Raw genomic sequence first — 19528 nt, 5'->3', positions numbered from 1 at the left:
ATCCTTTGCAATGCCTGGCCAATACACGTTAGCGCTAATTCGCTTATACGTCCTTAATGTCCCCACGTGTCCCCCTGTCGGAGTAGAGTGGAACTCCTGTAACAATTGTTGTTTGAGTTGGGAGCCCGCTGGAATGACTATCCATCCCTAGTGCAGCAACACCCCACGCTCCACAGCATAGTGGCTTTCTTGTGCCCCTTCGCGGCTCAACTGCTCCTTGAGGGTGCGAAGTTTGGCGTCAGCAGCTCTCTCTCGCTCCACCAATGCCATGTCTAAAAATTGGGGCCCTGAGATAGCTAGGAGTTCTCCTCCTTGTGCCCAACCACCTCGACGGGACAACGCATCAGCCACTATATTCTCTTTTCCTGCTCGGTAGTGTATGTCAAACTCAAACCCCATCAACTTCACCAGCCACTTTTGTTGTGCCGGACTGCTAATTCGCTGTTCCAAAAGGAAACGAAGAGACTTTTGATCGGTGTGCACCACAAACTTCCTGCCAAGAAGGTACACTCTCCATTTCTGGATGGCTAGAACCAGGGCCATAAGTTCCCTCTCGTAAACCGACTTGGCCATTGTCCTAGGCGACAGCCCCTTGCTGTAGTAGGCCACCGGTCGCCCTTGTTGTAATAGGACTGCCCCTATCCCTGCTCCTGATGCATCCGTATCCACCTCAAAGGTGTCCTTGAAATCGGGTAATGCAAGGATTAGGGTCTCCGTCATTCGCCGTTTAAGTTCCTGAAATGCCCGATGCGCCTCCTTCGACCAAGTGAACTCCCCCTTCTTTAACAACTCGGTCAAGGGCCGTGCGATGGCGCCGTAATTCTTCACAAAACGACGATAGTATCCCATCAAACCCAGGAAGCCTCGCACCCCTTTCACTGTGGTTGGGACGGGCCACTCAACCATGGCCCGTATCTTTCCTGGGTCTGCCGTCACACCCCCGTGGGATATGTAGTGCCCCAAGTATTCCACGGTATCCTGGAAAAACAAACATTTTTTCAAATTGAGCACAAAACTCCCATCCTTCAACAACCCCAACACGGTTCGTAAGTGGCCTAAATGCTCCTGTGAACTGTGGCTGTAAACTAGAATGTCATCCAAGAATACCAAAACAAATTTCCTGAGCAATGGCTTGAACAACTCGGTCATCATTGCTTGGAAGGTAGCCGGAGCGTTAGTAAGCCCAAAGGGCATAACCAAGAATTCGTAGTACCCCTCGTGCGTCCGAAATGCTGTTTTCTCGACATCTTCCCGCCTCATGCGTATTTGGTGGTACCCGCTCTTTAGATCAAGCTTCGAAAAACAAGATGCTCCGTGTAGCTCCTCTAACAGTTCCTCGATTATAGGAATGGGGAATTTGTCCGGCACGGTCAATTTGTTCAGTTCCCGATAATCCACACAAAAACGCCAACTTCCGTCCTTGCGAACCAATAACACCGGACTCGAATAAGGACTCTGGCTGGGTCTAATAATTCCGGCCAATGTCATGTCTGCAATCAAACGCTCAATCTCATTCTTCTGCGCATGCGGGTACTGGTAGGGTCTGATATTCGGGGGTTTTGCACCCGAGTGTAGCACAATAGCATGATCCCCTGTTCTGGAAGGTGGCAGCCCCAGTTTTCCCGAGAACACCGACTCATATTCCTTCTCTAACTCCTCCATATAAATCGTAGTTGCTCCCTCCTTCCGGGCATTAGGTGAAAGGGTGCTCTGCCACTGCACCAAATAACACTCTTCCCCCTTCTTGGCCATTTTGGCCACAGCGGTAATCGAGACAGGCTCTCGGGATAAGGCCGACACTCCAACCAGCCAATGGACCTTTCCCTTCAGCTCGAATTCTAACCACATATGTCTAAAATTTGCCCTAAAGGTTCCCAACGTCCTAAGCCATCCAGCCCCCAAAACCACATCTACTCCCGGTATCTCGAAAGGATATAAATCCAACTCAAACGTTAAACCCGACACTTCCAAACACACCCCTCGGCATACAGTATCTGTAGTCACGCAATAACCATCCCCCACCTTGATCGTGTATTCCGAGATTGACACTACCGTTAACCCCAGTTCCTTAACCTTAGTCCAACTGATAAACGAGGAATTTGCCCCACTATCGATTAAGATGGTTACCTGTTTCTGCTGTACCCGACCGTACAATTTGAGAGTCTCTCCTCCATTAATCCCGGCCAACGCCTGCAACCTCAGATCCGGTTGGAGGAGCAACAACCCTTCCTCCTCTTCTGAGTCCGTACTGCCGCGGCCCTCTGGTGGCGCCGTCTTTTTTCTGGTTCTTCGTCATCCTCTGCCGCAGTCTCCAATAGTTTTAGGGTCCCTATCTTGTACCGGTGGCCGCCGGTCTACGGCTCTCCACACCGGAAACACTCTCGGTTGTCCTTCCACCGCTGTCGTTCCAGCTGAGCCGCGCTCGTACCACCGCCTTCCACAAGCTTCTGAGTATTTCCGAGAATGGGATGCGGGTTACTCATACAACCCGACCCCCATCTATTGGTTCCCAAACGATTTGTCGTTTGGAGTGGAACTTGGAATGGTGATAAGTGGCCTCCCCTTCCCCGGTTTCCCTGGGCCTTCAATTTGTGTTCCAGCTGGAGGCCCAATTGAATAGCCTCATGTACACTCCTGGGTTGCCACATCCGGACATCATCTTGCAAATCCTGATTTAGCCCATTCAGAAAAATTCCCAAGGTTGTAGCCTGGTCCATTCCACGAACACGGGCCGACAACTCCTGAAACTGTTCCCCGTATTCTGCCACGGAGCCCCTCTGTCTCAGGCCCACCAACTGTTCCTGGATGGACCTAAATTCCCTAGGCCCAAAACGTTGCCCGAAGGAAAATTTCAGCTCTTCCCAATCCATGCCCGGTTCTTCCTCCATGACCCACTCATAGTATTCCCATGCCCTTCTGCTGAGAAAATCAGCCACCACCTGCACGCGAACATCCGGCCGGATCAGGTGGACCCGAAAATAGCGCTCCGCCCGTCTCTCCCAGACCGGCCACCCCTCGCCGTCGAAGGGTGGCAAATCCACACGAGGTGGACTCCCTCCAGTCCTCCGTCGGTGAGGAAACGGATTGGGAGGCTCGCCTCCAGCCCACGGCGGAATTTCCTCCCCGACCCGTCGTCGATCACCACCAACCTCCCAGCGCTCGGGGCCGCACCTCCTTTCGTGGTTATATCGGCCTCCTGCCCATGTCGGCGGTGGCTCTACTTCAAGTGCTGCCCCTTGTGGTCGTAGTCCATCTGTTCGTACCGTATAATGCAGCCGTCGGCCAGGAGGAACACCGGTGGCCGTTAGATCCCAAGGCTCGCTCTGTCCTGCTCCCGTGGTGGCCTCCTCCGTTCCTACAGCAGGAGTGGCGACCGCCTCCTTTCCCGGTTCCTTTGGCAAGGAATTCGGCAGTTCACGACTGAAATTCTCAACTGAAATTCTCAACACTCTCCTTGACGAGAGTAGACACCAGCTGAGGTAAGCCCTTGAGGCACTCCTCTAATCGATCTAACCCCGTCAATTTCTCGGTCAATTCATCCAACTTCTTCTCTAATTCCTCCACGCAATCACCACGAGTTCCACCCTTCGTCATTTTCTCTTCTCCCAGATCGTAGTCTCTGATACGAAACTGTTGGATCACTGAGTATCTGTAGCAGAATATGCACACACACAAGCAACACAGACCAACACCACAGCTAGATTACCGAAGGAACCTCAACCAAAGGATCTGTTTCATTAATCGTCACTGAAAAACCACGAGCTCAGCTCGGCCAGCAATACAACAGTAAGAATTATTCTAGTTTGATAATCATGCCCTCCTTCTCCCCTCTCACTCCCTTCTAATGTCCCTACTCTCTCGGCACTATTCCCTAGGCCTAACCGTCTAAGCCAGCTCAGCACCCATTCTCACGCACTCACATCCCTACCCTAACCGAAAACGTTGCGAGCTCCTCTAGAGTACATCCGTTCGTATTTATTCCTCCTAGGCTCGTTTGTAACATTAATCTGCAAAGCATTTTCAGATACTTTATAAGGAAGTAAATACTTCCTATTGGTAGTTTCTAAGAAGACATTTGTATGCTCCGGGTGACACCCTCTAGTTTAGAATAGTGGGCAAGTTGTGATTGCTACAATAGTGCTATTATTGATCACATTTCAACATTCTTGAACATCCTTCTAAACAATCCATTTTGGTCTCAAGTTTAAATATTATAGAAACTTCGAGCAATTGGGGCTTACAAGTCATAACAGCACAAGAATAAATTTATCTGTTTGAAGGTATTTATGGTGCAAATTCAAGAAATTCAAGTTCATAATAAATTAATCTGTTAATGGTGTCATCTTCTTTTATGTACTTGGCGTTATTTCTTGGTAATGTTGATAATATAACTGTGTATCTTTGTTCTATCTTCTGATATTTTCTTCCATTTTTTGGTACCCTTAATATGAGTCATGTTTGGTGTTGTTTTGCACACTATATAGGGCGACACATTTCGTTTTTCCATTCTCTAGATGGTTCTAATACGACACATTTTTTTGTTTTAATAAACACGATTTAATTTTTTTAATAACTCTGTCAGTTTTTAAACATAGAATGACTTTAATGTTCAACAAATTGATTACTCACTAATACTCCTTTTAGTTGTTACTATATTGTGAATGAAGAAATGAAAAAAAAAAAAAAAAAAAATTAATTATCATAAATTTATTGTTAAAAAACTCAAAATCATAGCATTATATTTTTTTTAAGTTAAATAAATATTTCTAAATATCAAAAATAATTATATATATTTAAGTTTCATACTATGTCTATTTTGGTCATTTTACATATCCACAGCAATTCACTATCAAAATTTATCAAACGCTATTACACTGATTTTAGAATCAGCACATCTACTATAATTATAGTTTACTAAACACTCAACTGGTTTTTATGACAGTTGTTTCTTCATTCAGCACAATTAAAAGTAATTTTTCTAAAATTTACAGCACTATCGAACTAAGCATAGTGCTAGCTCCTCTTAAAGATCTTGTGATCGTTTGCTTGTGGATTCTGTGTTTTTTGAATTCCCTGTCTTTATTGGAAAGTGCCAACTTCCCTTGTTGCATTAAACATACTAGTTTACTGCCAATTTACATGATACGACACGACAGGAAGTGAAAAACAAAGTGAACAGGAAAGGAAAAAAAGAAAAAAGAAAAAAACCTCCGTCTATGTTTGACCAAGGCACTTTCTTATGTACCCATCACAGGCCTATTTGTGTCTCACAAAGGCATCAAGGTTATGGGACAGCCGCTCCTCAGTCTGGGAATGTGTGCCTTCTTTTCTAGGCTAGCATCCAGATCATCAACTGACCACCTATAAAGTCATGGGAGAGTTTTATCATTCACAGAAGAAAACTAGAAAGTCAAGACTAATTCTAGGTTTTGACATAATTAAACTCACTTATATCCACTAGTCAGACGGTGCAAAAAGACCAACATTGTCACTTTGGCCATATTAATTCCTAAGCATGTCCTTGGCCCTGATCCAAATGGAATGAAACTATATGGCTTTTGCATTTCCTGAACAAGCATAATGTAGTGGGCGAAAAATTAGACAATATCCAAGTCCAAAGACAACAAGAGGGGAAAAAATGAAAAGTGGGTAGAGAGAGTTTTCTTACATCAAATCTTGATGGATTGAATTGCATAGGTTCTGGATACAAATCTGGGTCATAGTGTATACAAGTTGCATCAATGTTTACATGCCATCCTTTCCTTATTTCATAACCTGCCCTTCGTTCATGTTTGAGCAAACAAACAATGCTTCGTTTTAAGATGTTACAATTACATTGAAACCGTGGAAATTCATTTCCATGCGTGCGCGCGCGCGCACACACACATATATGTTTGTTTTAGTCCCATTAGAAGAAGTGGAGAAACTTGCCTTCTAATTTGCAGTCACCAAGTGCAACACGAGGGAACCACAATAGGACATTTGACATTCTCAACGTTTCTTTTACAACCTGGTAAGACACGTGAAGTAGAATCATGAAATGTCAACACTATACGCATGATCCATTAGACCCACCACGAGTAGTTCATTACAGATCAAAAGATGAAAACTTGCAAATAAATAATGGAGAAAAGGGTAGGCGTGAAGAATTTTATCTATATATATATGTAGCAAATTCTGATTAGTTTAGATTTTCCAACCTTGGAACCGTAGGACATTTTGGTAATATCCTCAAGAGTTAGTGAGGCTCCGACTGGCTTATTTCTTGCTATTGACACCTGTTCTTCCTGCATATTGCCTTTCAAAGTTGGGTCATTTCAATCATAAAGTGAACACTGGCCTTCCTATTGTAACAGAAAAATGCTGTTGAATATTGCACCATAACAATGTAGTGGCTAAAAAGCATCTGCTACTTGGCATTTCGTAGGAGAAATCTTATGCATTTTTTAAATTTTCTGAATTAAAATGAATATTGTTTCCCTTTTTGTATATATCTCCCCAATTGTTTCCCTTTTTATATGTAACAGCATGATGTTTTATGGTTTATGGTTACTATAAGTAGACAGCATGATGTTTTATGGTTTATGGTTACTATAAGTAGAAAAGTGGAAAATAGCTCCCCAACTTAGTCACCAACCAACTCGATGATCCTTTTGACTAAATTGGCTAATAGTTAAAAAGCATTAAGCTGTAACATAAACTATGCTTATAAGACATTTCTTCCATAGACATTAATACCCTAGATTGTGCATAAAAACACCAGTTTCACAACAAAATTTATGCATGACATACTAACCCTGAACCTGTCTTGTGCTTCCCGGTTTTCATCAAGGAACTTGACACTCCACATCATTGCCGCCGCGGTGGTGGTCTGCCCTGCAATTATCATCGTCAGTACATTGTCCAAAAGCTCCGAATCATCGAGCTTTTCACCGGGAGGCAACGTGTCCCTCTCTAACATGGACTGAAGGAAGTCTCTTGGGGCCTCCTTTCCATTCCTGCGTCTAGCAATTATCTCTGTAAAAGTTTCCATGAGACGTTTACGTGCCTGCTTTGACACTAATCTTGTTAGGCAGCTATTAGAGTCAAAGATTAAGAGAAAAACGTTTCATCCAATATTACAAAACCATGTGACCAAATGTTTTGTATAAATTTTCACCCTTTTTTGTGCAGCCTATAAGCAGTGTTAGTTTCTATATTAAGAGAACAAAGTTTAGTCTAATACTACAAAACCATGTGACCAACTATTGTTCAATTTTTTAGCCTTTTTGTGCAGCCTATTAACATTTATTATTATTATTTTTTTTTTTTACCTTGATGCCTCTGTAATATCTGGTACCAGGAATCATAAATGGAAAAGTTAACATAGCATCTGAGACGTCGGTGCAGTCCTTCTCGATTTTCCGTAGCAAGGAATCGTCTGTGACACTCATTAGCATGTTGCACATAGCATCAAATGTCATCTGTGGCATCAGACAGACAGAAAAAATTAGCTATATACCTTTTGCTTACATGCTAAATGTTATCAATCTTAATGGTAACGTAAAATTGACAAAGATCTTACTTTCATACAGAAGTCGAGAACCACAAAGCTCTTCCTCTCTTCTTCTAACTTCTTCAGCCTTTGGCACAACATCTTATCGAATTTTTTAACAAAGTCGGATAAAGAATTCATGGAAAAAGGATCGGACAGAAGACGCCTAATCCTTCTATGGCTCTCATGTGGTACACAGAGCAAGCTCTTCTCTCCTACAGCATCTGCCATTGATTTCACATACCCTTTGTTGAACAGCGCAAAATCATTTGAAAATATTGTTTTTGCTCCTTCTACACTCGGAACAAATACATGAGTCTTGCAAAATATCCTTGTCTTGAACCACTTCCCATGCCTGCTTTCACCAAAATCCTCAGCTAATTTTATGTTCTACACCAACATGTTAAGAAAACTAAAAATATGAAACGGTAATTCCCAAAGCGTACTTCTAAAGTCGATCTACACTTTCCACATAAAACTTTGCATAGAGAGAAAATCACGGATACACTGATCAATATCTATAACAATATTGGATATAGAACTCGTGTAAGTTTCATCATGACACACACACATATAAATGACCAATAAGTGAGACAAAACTAGGCTGGCATATATGTGGCGTAATTGTAACTTAAACTCCCAATTATCAGAAACATGAATGGATTTTTCAGCGAGTTCATCTTTGAATAAATACCCTGTACATGTATCTGTGTCTCTGTGTGTGTGTCATATTGCTCAAGGAACATTAATGATTAAAAGTTGATTATTTGTGCAATCCCATCTGGTTGGAGAAACAATTATCATATCATGATTAGTAGTGATACAGTTCATAAAAAAAAATAATAATAATTGTACAAGAACTTACTTGGAAGTAAGAAGAAAATCCTAAGCCAAATATGTGTACTTTTAAAACATAAACAAGGAATTATCATGTACAGAACTGACCATAGTCGTCGGAGTTTGACAAAATCATAGCACCCTCTTGTACTATTAGTGGCCGAAAGAAAAGAAATAGTTTCACCAAGAAAAGGCAAACCCAATCTGCCAGGGACGTGATGAGCTCTTTCAGTATTAGTCCTTCTCCAAGCTTTTGAAAACAAATATGTTGTTCCAATAGCAAAAACTGCAACAAAAATGATATCATGATAGTTCTTCACAAAGAAGAGAAGTTCTTCCTTCAGCAGATTGAGACTGAGCATCTTTTGCCTTTTCAACTTGTCTCCTGATGAAGGAAAGACTAGGATCTCAAGGTCAACAACTAAGGTCGATCAGGTGTTGTATTTAGACGTCAAAGTCTATGCAGGATTATAATATAGTGAACTCTCAAAATGAGACAAGTTAGTTCAGGCGTTGAACATTTATATAATAGCCTCGAGAATCTTAAGGAGGATATTGTTTAGACATATTTTGTCAGATTCCTGTAGGAAAAGGACAATTTGCATATTATAGTTACCAAATACAAATTTACATGGTTTCGAGTAAAGATAAGCCTTTGATAAACACATAAGTAAAGATTACATATTAATTTATGGACAAATCGACCATAAGGCCTTTAGAAGAAGGTAACACCCTAAATTATAAATGGACCCCACTAAGTGACCCTGACCAAACAATTACTGCAGGTAAACAAATATGTTTGGTACTCTATTTAGGTTTAAACAAATATTTTTGTAGTAGATTAAGCTGACATTTCCATTTCGCACATAATTGTGATTCAGACTAAAGAAACCTAGCTAGACGAGCACGAGCTAGACACCCATGTTGCCTGCCATAGCTGTTATTACCAGAAAACTGCATGACATGAAAAGGGTCCATTATATATTGCGCCATTATTATTTGATAAATTGGTGACCACACCAACGTGACCGCTCACATACATGCACCAGAACTAGTGCATTAGGAGCTACATAATTGATCTATGCATGAAGAAGACAATGTGGGCAAATACATTGGAACTTGCACCCTTCGAACATGGGACGAGAGTGATAATACATTAATTAGCATTGTAATGAGTTGGATCAAAGTAGGGCACAACTATTAAATGGGAGGCATAATGTTAATTTTTTTTATTATTTAGGTCAATGCTCAAACAATACGTCACTTGAGACTAGCTCAGGTAGTTGGGTACGTGAGTATGTGTATATACATAACAAATAAGGTTTGAATCCTGATAGTTTCACTTCTCGTTAATTGATAAATTGAGAGTCATAAATCTCATATTATATAATAAAAATGCTAAAATATTCCAAAAATTTTATATGTGAAAATTAGATATTTAAATCTTAATGACAGCATATGCATCATAAGGCAACTTAAATTGTTTGTAGCATCATATGATGCTTACGCTTAGCATTAAGAGTCAATTTTGTGATTGTTTTGGTCTCCAATAAAACAGTGTTCTTTAGGTTGAAGGATGGGTTTGGCATTGACATGTGTTGAAAGGGTGGAAGTGGGACCCATATCTCGAATGTTCTAATGATTTTGAGTCTCCCCGCGTGGTCCATGAACATTCCATGCATGATATATTGGAAAATAGTTCACCATTTTTGTGTCATGAAATGATGATTGCTCAATATTCTCGTTGCATTACCGAGAGTGCATGCTTGTGTAAGATGATAAATATCTTAAAAACATTCAGAGCTGATAAGACGGCTGGGCTTTTGTTGGAGAGGCTGGTCATGATTGTGCCAGGCTCTACCAGTCCGAACAAGAAGTTGTCTCTTTTTTTTTTCTTTTTTTTTTCTTTTTTTTTTTAAAGAAAGACTCTTGCATTAATTGAGCCAAATCGGCACATAGAAGGAGCAACAAATAAAGGAACAAAATCCATCCCAACAAGATCAAACAGAGAGTGAAAGCGGATCTCAAATAAGAACATGAGCTACCCTATTACACTCTCTAGCTAGCAACAAATTACACTTCCAATTGGGGTAATACACAATGGGATCATAAAAAGGAGAAGTAGTTTTAGCAAAAAGGAAAGGAATAAAGAAAAATGAAAAGAATAATATATAATGGGATCATAAAAGGATTTGCGTATATGTTCTCAGATTTGATTAAAATTATACCGAACTAAATAAATATATATTATTTTCGTACCCCGCATGGGGTATGAAATGTTAGACTTGTACTTTTGTTGGTTGTTTCATATATTAAATAAAAGATAGTATAAGTTTTTAACTAAATTTGATAAAAATCCTTTAGGTCACAATTTTGTCATATTGATTGTATGTTCTTTTTCTTTTTTCTTCTTGTTTAAAATTTATATCCTACAATAAAAGACTGTAGTAAACTGTAAAAACTAATTCTCAAAAAAAAAAAACAAAAACAAAAAAACAAAAAAACAAAAAACTGTAATCTACAGTTCGCAGAAAAGAAGAAATGGCCCTTGACCACAAATCGTTTCCAAATTGTAGAAGCTTGAAATCTGAAATCAATAATAAAAAATAAAAAAATAAAAGAGGAGATTTGACAACCGTAATTTTTGTCTGCGCTCTTGTTTTGATATAAGCTCAAAGAGTAGTCAAATAGCGCCAACACTTAAGTTAATATAATGCTTAAAGTACGTAGGGGTTGTAAGAGAGAATAAGCACTCATTTAGTTCGTTGATTCGAGTTTTTAATTTGAGTTGAGATATGACTTTATGTGAGAGCTTTTTACTGTAATAAAAAAAGTTAGATGTGATTGTTTTTAAAAACTTTTTATACCGTAATAAAACTCAAATTCTAAACTCGAATCGGTGAAACGAACGTGGCCTAAAAGAGTACATACAATTCAGTTAGAGCAGCACCAATACTAGCAATTCGGTTATCTTCACTTGATCGTGGAGGTTGGGTAGATCATGTGATAAAATGGGGTTTCCTCCACTATACGTGGACGTGGTAGGCCAAAATCATCACGTCCTCAATTCGTGCAAAATGTGCTTCCGAGGTTGATCCGGCTATTAAGAAAACAATATGCCAATAAAGTTGGACTTTGGTTCCGCCCATGGGGAGCTTAGTCGAGTCAAGTACTGTTGTTTAACCGAACTGTCCTGAGACTCAATCACACTAGGTCTCTTTTTTTTTTTTGTGAATAAATAAAGTCCTTGGTGGGAGCAATTAATGTTTAACATATCTCTTTGAATGTCACTAAAAGAGACACCAAACGCTGATAGAAATGTTCGTTGAAAGCCTTACAGGTAGACCCTACCTCTCGAATGAATAGGGCATCATCCCAACTTCACTGAATGTGCTAACACAAATCAATTACTCTTAGGTTCGCTCACTCAAATTGAACACTCAAAGCTTGTTGGCCGGAAAGATGAGCATTTTTGGGTTAGATTACGCATAGCACAATGATTGAATTGAATACCTTGCACAATAGGATCAAGCAAAGGAAAAGAGGGTACTTATCTACTCGCATGGGGCGAGTAAAGTAGTGGCCACTATTCTTCTTATTAACTTTGACAACAATATTAGCTCAGTGCCAGTCAATTGAATCTCTTCTGCTGACCCATATGAGGGTTTTGTGAGATGATTGAAAAACGTGACAACCAGAAAGCGAAGTTGTTTTCTTTCTATCTTTGGTTTTTGGCACAAAGAGTGGATTGATATATGATGGCCCCTCGCTCTCATGGAGGTCTCTTTACAGTAATTAACTTCCATTAAAGTATGATGAAACGGGAAATTCACTTGAGAGGACAACAAATAATGAGCTTAAAAATTACTTCATTCGAGCAGTATATTAATTGGACTATTTATCATGTCACAAGTACAATTTCCTCACATCATTTATACGATTAAACCAACGCTGTTAATTCTTCAGTTCTTTATTTATTTGTTTATTGTTTCTGCTTTCTTTTTTTTATTTTTTTCCCACAGAACCGACCTGAGAAAAGCTATGTATATATCTACTCCAAGAACTAGTGGTATACTATTGCTCACTGATTCAACAAAATAAAAGAGAGAACTGGTCCCTTATATATTTCCTTAGATTCTGGGAAATTGTAGCTAATGCCCTAGTTTGAATCTTAAGTAGTGAAAAGCTCCTTTGTTATATGTTAAGAAATGTCATTTTCAATCTTAAAAGAAAAATACAAGGGTAAAAGTGAGTTTTTAATAAAAAAAAATAAGTAATTTTGTTAATAAGTAAATTTTGATTAGAAAAGGTGTCTAAATAGGAGTTTTATGGGAGTAAACAGGTAAATTTTGTATTATCATTAAATTTGGTCTTGAAATAAAATGGGTATATCTTAAATTTGTTTTTATTTATTAAAAACATCTCCAATGTAAATGTTAATGTTAATTGTATATTTTGAGACGAAAAAGTGTAATAATTGTATATTTGACATGTTATTTTCATTTGTGCTAGACCATCTCCAATGTAAATGCTAATGCTAATTGGATATTTGGCATTAAAATGTATGATATGGTATGTTATTTTTATTTTTGCTCTATTGAAATGCTAAATCTATTTTTTCCCATAATCATTAAGCTTTGAAAGTTGTAAAAGTAAATTTTTTATTTTAAAAATAATTAAAAAATGCAAGTGATTACATGAAAAAATAAATATTTCAACCAATAGCAATTAAATGCCAAATTTTTCATATGCTATACTTAGTGAAAAATTTACCATATAGCATATGGAAAATTTAGCACAACAAATAACATTGCATTGGAGAGTAATTTTTTATACTCAAATGCTAAATTTGTAATTGGCACATCAATTATAGCATTGCATTAGAGATGCTCTAATGCATAATGCTCTTTCAAATGTTAAATATATTTTTTTATCATAATCATTAAGTTTTGAAAGTTGTAAAAGTAAACTTTCAATTTAAAATAATTTAAAAATGTAAATTTTGCAATAATTAAAAGAAAAAGTAAAACCACAATCAACAACAATCAAATACTAAATTTGTCACGTGAAGTATAACATATGATAAATTTGACATAATAAATAGCATTTACATAGTAGAGTATTTTTCACACTCAAATGCTAAATTTACCATTGACACATCTATTATATCATTGCATTGAATTTGCTCTAATTTATTAGAAAATTGTGCCATTCATTTGTTTCTTATTTTTATTCCTTAAAAAAAAGCTACACCTCTCTCTCTCTCTCTCTCTCTCTCTCTCTAAATTAGCATACTTCCCTCCTTCGCCTATTGGCCATTTTCACATTGAGATAATTGCATAAAATAATCTTTTTTGTTTTTGCTGGAAGCAAAATAATCACTTTTAAACTCCCAGATATACCCTTTTTCTTTGTATGTTTTCTTGAATTTTGAAAGGGTGGTTAATAGAGTGTAGGAATATCACTGCGAGCAGTTTTACGTATTTATGCGCAAACTATCTTTCGTCTCTTGCATAATGTACATAGGGCATCTTTCAAGTTGTATTTCTCCTTAGTGAAATTCTATTTGCACCCCTAATATTCATAAATATACCCACCATGTTATAATCTACATTTACCTTACAATGAAATTACGTTAAAACTCATTAAAATTACATCTTTTTATATATAAATCATATCAACTATAAATAGAAATATTAGTTGACTTTTCATATAGTAATGAGTAAGAGACACTATCCATGGCTTCCAAAATAATTTAAAAAAAAAAAAAAATTTATGGGTATTTCAATTGTAATATTTATGTTCCTAAAAAAAAAATCGTGATATTTATGTTGAAAAAAAAATGTTTAAATGTCGCTTGCTTTCCTATACTCGTATGACGTAAAGTGTTTTTCTTCTTGGTGTTTGGTTTTTTAAGAAGGAAAAAAACTTTATTATTGTTAAGATTTGTCAATTATTTATTTATAATAAAAGATAAAATTAAAATGAAAGTGGGGTGGGCATGGGTTTATGAGAGGGTCAAGTTTAGAATCATACAAAAAGTATTTATAAAAGGATAAATTTTTTAAATATATAATAGGAAGTAATAATTAATTGGGGTGTAGTTATAAATTTCATGGGTGCCACTCTTCTCCTTAACTCTTTCAGTATAGCAGAGGCCCGTCAAGAAATGAGCCCGGCTTTTACAAGGCCCGCCCATAAAGACCAACAAAAGCCTACTTGCCGTTTCTGAATCCACCGAAAGTCGTCCTTTCTTCTTCCGAAACAAATTTCCCTCGTCCTTTGCAGGTTCAAGCTACGAAGTTCAAACCAAAAGGTTGTGTCCAAATCCACTGTGTGAAACATTTAAAAAAGGCTGTGCCAATTATTCCTTCTTTCTTTCAGGCAACGAATAAACAATACCAACGTTCTGAATTTCGACTTGCTTTTACTATATTATATTAAAATATTCCGAAATTGTGACGAATTTTCAACAAATTAACCAAAGGAATAATCGCAATTTTCAACGAGAAAGAAGACTTAGACCCACTTTTTTGACTCGGAAGCTTCTTCGTCAGCTTCCATGTCGTCGCGAGGAATTTTCTAATAAACTTTTAAAGAAAGTACATCCAAATTTCCTTATAAGAAGACTCGAGAACTCTGAAAGACGTCACCGATAAATCTGTCAAGCTTCCAGAGAAAATTAATGGATTCTTCATCGGCTTTGGAGACGAATCTTGCGACGGCGAAGACGGTTATGACGACGGTGGCGTCGGTCGCCGCGACGGCGATGGTAGCTCGGTCGATCATACAGGATTACTTACCGTACGAGTTCCAACACTTTTTGTTATCGGGAATCAGGAAATTCTTCAATGGCTTCTCGTCTCAGACGACAATGGTGATCGATGAATTCGACGGACTCGTCAACAACCAAATCTACGAGGCGGCGGAGACCTATTTGGGGGGCAAGATCTCGCCTTCGATGCAGAGGCTCAAGGTGAGTAAGTCTGAGAAAGAGAACAACTTCGTGGTCACCGTGGAAAAGAAACAAATGATCGTCGACGTCTTCAATGGCGTCAAATTTAGGTGGATTTTGGTTTGCAGTCAGGTCCAGGCCAATCGTGGCGACTTCTACAATCCTAGAGACCTCAATTCGACGCTCCGATCGGAGGTCCGATCATTCGAGCTCAGTTTCCACAAGAAACACCTAGACTTGGTCCTGAAATCGTATTTGCCCCATATTCTGCGGGAATCAAAATTGGCCAAGCAAGAGAAGAAGACATTGAAGATCTTCACGCTGGAAACCGAGAGGCACTTTAACATGACCGAAGCTTGGGTTTCGACGAACCTCGACCATCCGGCGACGTTCGAAACGCTTGCTCTGGAATCAGAGATCAAGAACTTCATCCTCGAAGATCTCGAGAGGTTCGTGAAGAGGAAAGACTATTACAGGAAGATCGGGAAGGCTTGGAAGAGAGGATGCTTGTTGTATGGACCTCCTGGGACGGGGAAATCGAGCTTGATCGCTGCAATGGCGAATTACTTGAATTTCGATGTGTATGATTTGGAGCTCACTGAGGTTAGGGCAAATACGGATCTTAAGAAGATGCTCATTTCCATGGCGAACAGGTCCATACTGGTTGTGGAGGATATCGACTGCTCGGTTGACTTCCATGACCGGAATATGGCTGCCGATCAGTCCACTGAAGATTATTATAATCCGAGAAGAAAACAGGTTCTTTTTTTTCCCTGTTTTTCTCTGTTTTATCATTTTTCCTGTTGCGGAGATTTCGATATATTGCGTGTGGAAGTGCATAGTTATCTTTTTCCTCTTGTTGTCTTCTTTGCACTGTTTCGTTTTATCTTAAATGGCTAAAAAGGAGAGGGAGGAAGAAAGGCATTAGAGATGAGAGTCCTTTGTTGTCTTCCAAAATTGTGCATGGCTGGCTAAATAAAAATGATGCTAATAAAAATCTTTGCATGGCTAAAACATGAAATACTGTACAATTTCAATCCAGTTCCGGGGAAAAAAATTGGAATTATTTTGTTCTTTGTACATCACTGTACAATTTACAGTCTGTTGATCATATTTATTCTTTTGTGCCGAAGTGATTGTTTGTGTATCTAAAGCAGGTTCATTCAAAATATTCCTTAAAGAAACCAAAAAAAAAAAAACAAATTGTTTATTTTATATTCATTAATCAATCTGATTAATTTAATATCTTCTCCTTCTTGATAAGAATTTTAAGTTTTTCCCCCCTTTTATTGTCATTCTCATTGGGTCTAAGTTTTGGCTCTTCACTTGGGTCTTTCACTTGTGACAGAGTGTTCTTTAGTTGTTTTAATTCGTTTATTTGCTCAAATCTGAACATCACATACATTCTTCAATATTCAATTGCCCATTGCTGCATCTGAATGGGAATACAAATGCCTATTACACTTTTTGCACGTGACAAATATATCAAAATTTATCACACAAAGTAATTTCATGGTATTAATATAAGGGAAATTGTCTCCGGTAGGTTGTCCTACCGGTAGGATCAATTTTTTGACTATTAAATCTGATTAAAATCAGATGAGATTCAAAACATATGTGAAACAAACAGTTTTTGATATAAATTTGAAAACGACTGAAAAAAGTATAACTACTAATAGTTATATTTTTCTGATCCCAAGGAGAAACTCCCTAATACAAGACATATTTTTTTTGTTTTCACTTGAGTTGATGGCGTTGATAGATAGAATTAGCATTGGAAGTGTTGGAATTATCTAGAATCATATATATATACAAATATATATATATATAGATATATATATATATATTTCCATGCAATTCAAACCTGTTCTACTTTCTGGTTCTCTTCCTAACTCTTTCCAGTGCTACCGTATGCTACAGCTGACACTGTCTGGCTTTTTGAATTTCATCGACGGGCTGTGGTCAAGCTGCGGCGACGAGCGGATCATAATCTTCACCACCAATCACAAAGAAAAGCTCGACCCAGCACTGCTCCGGCCGGGTCGAATGGATGTTCATGTCCACCTGTCATACTGCACGCCATGCGGATTCAGAGTTCTAGCATCTAACTACCTTGGCATCAATGACCACTCGCTGTTCGCGGAAATCGAGCAACGAGTTCAAGCCACAGAAGTTACCCCTGCAGAAATTGCTGAGGAATTATTAAAGAGCGACGACCCTGACATTGCGCTACAAGGTCTAATTGAATTCCTCAAAGTGAAAAAGTTAGAAAACGAGGAAACCAAGGCTAAAAAAGAAAAAGAAGAAGCTGAAGCTGCAAAGAAAGGGGATGAAAAGAATAGTGCTCAAGCAGAATCAAAGGATAAAGAAGGGGAAAACAATATGTTTGCTGGTTTACACACTGAGACCAAAGAACAGAGCTAGGAATTAATAAGCTGTTAGTGACCAAAATTTTTTTTAGTAAAATTGCAGTAAATAGCATATTAATTAAATAGTTTAATTAGCCATAGAAAATAAATTATTTAATGGAATAAATTATTTATTTATTCTATTAAATCATTTATTTACCAATAAATGTAGTATTTAGTTCAAATATTTTGAAACATGTTAAATACTTCGAACAAGTTTAAAGAAATGTTATTTGCCTCTTTCTTCGAGAAATGATAAATATTGATAAAAACAAGTTGGGGGTTAACAAAAAAAACTCATAAGACTCAAATCAACTGTCTAATTTTTAGCGTCTTATGTCACGTCATTTAATAGATTTAAACATTAAAATATAGAAAAGTTAGTTAGACTGTATTTCAAATTTTTTAAATGACATTGCACAATTTAACTAGTTAGAAACCAATTGAAACACTAAATTATAAAAATTTGAACACCTTAACCCAATCTTTATTTGAGTGTGTTGTTTTTTATTTTTAAGTAATTAGGTAGGTTTAGGTTTAATTTTTAGCAATTCGCCATAAACACAACCCATACAATAAAATTTATATGTATTAAATCAAATTGTATGGTTGATGTTTCAAATTTTATATACATGTATATATTTTTGAGAACTAAAATTTTATATTTGCTTTATTGATACCTACGAAATTGGGCTAAAACTAACTTGGTATGGATAGTGTGTTGTGAATTTTAATTTTTTTCCTTTTATTTCTTACTTTGAGTTGAATTATTCGTTTTAGTTTTTTTATAAGTAATTTTCCAAACCCACCCAATCGAATGTGAGCTTTATTTGAGTGAGTTAATTAGGTAGGTTAAGGTTTTTTTCTCACCCAAGTTAACCTACTAGATATTTAATCCTATATATAGGAATAAATACAATAAACTCGGATATAGGGTAAATCTAGTAGATCCCTGACCGCTAGGGAGAGATTTCCGGTTATGAGTGAACACTTGAATTGTTTGGGTGGATTTTTGAGACTTTTAAATCCAAATTTAATCTACTAAATCAACTCAAAGTTAAAAGAGTGAGTTAATCTGGTTGAACATTATACAAAATAAAAAATAAATAAAGCTAACAATTTAACTAAAAAGAAGAAATTTATGAAGAAAAGGTAAAATTCATCACGTATTGGTCTCATATAGTTCCACAATTGTCAGTCATGAATTTACGTCAAAATAAAATTTTAAAAAATGCAAAATAAGTTTAAATACATTAAGTCATAAACCAACAAACTAACCGCAATGAAAACTAATACAAGAGAAATCTTCTTATTCAATGCTAAAGCATCAACCAAGATCCATCACCTGACATTAAAAATAAAAATAAAAATAAAAGTTTCCTAGCAAAAAATCATTTTTAGAGAATAAGTTTTCAAATAATTAATGTAAAATATAAGATAAATACAATATCTTATAGTAGGAAAAAAGTATTTATATGGCTCACAATAATTTTTTTTTAATTTTTATGAGAAAAAATATTGTAATAAAAAAATTTGAATTGTAATTTGAGTTTTAAAAAGAAAAATGGCATTAATAAGGCCAATGAAAGCTTTTTTTTTTTTATGGTCCACGGGAGCCTATTCTATCCGTCTTATTTAAATGAAAAATGCTTAAAAATACTATTAGTGTTAAGTAAGTATCAGCATTAATAAAAAGTGTACTTACATGTGTGAGATTAAACTTTCTATTAGTAGACAGTTTGAATTCACCAAAAGTCGTCTGTAGTCAGTCGACTTCCTCTTCCAATAGAATTT

At 37.3% G+C, this 19528-nt stretch overlaps 3 protein-coding genes across 3 annotated transcripts; 1 reads left to right on the top strand and 2 right to left on the bottom strand.

Annotated features, from left to right (window-relative positions):
* Positions 1-147: 147 nt before the first annotated feature.
* On the bottom strand, positions 148-3594 carry LOC112095340. Its single transcript, XM_024177125.1, has 3 exons — positions 3515-3594; positions 2371-3420; positions 148-2287 (listed from the first exon to the last, which is right to left on the bottom strand). Exons 1-3 carry the CDS (start codon positions 3592-3594, stop codon positions 148-150), a joined length of 3270 nt encoding a protein of 1089 aa, XP_024032893.1.
* A 1340-nt stretch (positions 3595-4934) lies between these two features.
* LOC112095339 (abscisic acid 8'-hydroxylase 1-like) lies at positions 4935-8733 on the bottom strand. The gene is made up of 9 exons (XM_024177124.1): positions 8480-8733; positions 7565-7889; positions 7314-7463; positions 6797-7048; positions 6201-6287; positions 5932-6010; positions 5669-5775; positions 5449-5567; positions 4935-5361 (listed from the first exon to the last, which is right to left on the bottom strand). The coding sequence occupies exons 1-9, from the start codon at positions 8731-8733 to the stop codon at positions 5268-5270; spliced, it is 1467 nt and encodes a 488-aa protein (XP_024032892.1). The 3' UTR covers positions 4935-5267.
* A 6275-nt stretch (positions 8734-15008) lies between these two features.
* On the top strand, positions 15009-17831 carry LOC21409382 (AAA-ATPase At3g50940). The gene is made up of 2 exons (XM_024177154.1): positions 15009-16085; positions 17247-17831. Exons 1-2 carry the CDS (start codon positions 15057-15059, stop codon positions 17748-17750), a joined length of 1533 nt encoding a protein of 510 aa, XP_024032922.1. The 5' UTR covers positions 15009-15056; the 3' UTR covers positions 17751-17831.
* Positions 17832-19528: the final 1697 nt, after the last annotated feature.

Source organism: Morus notabilis, unplaced genomic scaffold, assembly GCF_000414095.1.
Source record: "Morus notabilis unplaced genomic scaffold, ASM41409v2 Scaffold184, whole genome shotgun sequence".
NCBI classification, from domain to species: domain Eukaryota; kingdom Viridiplantae; phylum Streptophyta; class Magnoliopsida; order Rosales; family Moraceae; genus Morus; species Morus notabilis.
Note: the sequence above shows the minus strand (reverse complement) of the source record. Positions and strands in the feature narration are given on the sequence as shown.

Excerpts from the sequence above, each read along its gene's own strand:
- LOC112095339 (XM_024177124.1), bottom strand. The coding sequence starts at position 8,733 with ATGCTCAGTCTCAATCTGCTGAAGGAAGAACTTCTCTTCTTTGTGAAG. Across the intron at positions 7,890-8,479 it reads GTCAAACTCCGACGACTATG|GCATGGGAAGTGGTTCAAGA; the intron begins GTCAGTTCTGTA and ends TGGTGAAAGCAG. Across the intron at positions 6,011-6,200 it reads AAATGTCCTACGGTTCCAAG|GTTGTAAAAGAAACGTTGAG; the intron begins GTTGGAAAATCT and ends GTGTCTTACCAG.
- LOC21409382 (XM_024177154.1), top strand. The coding sequence starts at position 15,057 with ATGGATTCTTCATCGGCTTTGGAGACGAATCTTGCGACGGCGAAGACG. Across the intron at positions 16,086-17,246 it reads ATAATCCGAGAAGAAAACAG|CTGACACTGTCTGGCTTTTT; the intron begins GTTCTTTTTTTT and ends CGTATGCTACAG.
- LOC112095340 (XM_024177125.1), bottom strand. The coding sequence starts at position 3,594 with ATGACGAAGGGTGGAACTCGTGGTGATTGCGTGGAGGAATTAGAGAAG. Across the intron at positions 3,421-3,514 it reads TTGACCGAGAAATTGACGGG|TCGTGAACTGCCGAATTCCT; the intron begins GTTAGATCGATT and ends TGAGAATTTCAG. Across the intron at positions 2,288-2,370 it reads GACAACCGAGAGTGTTTCCG|AACCAGAAAAAAGACGGCGC; the intron begins GTGTGGAGAGCC and ends AGGATGACGAAG.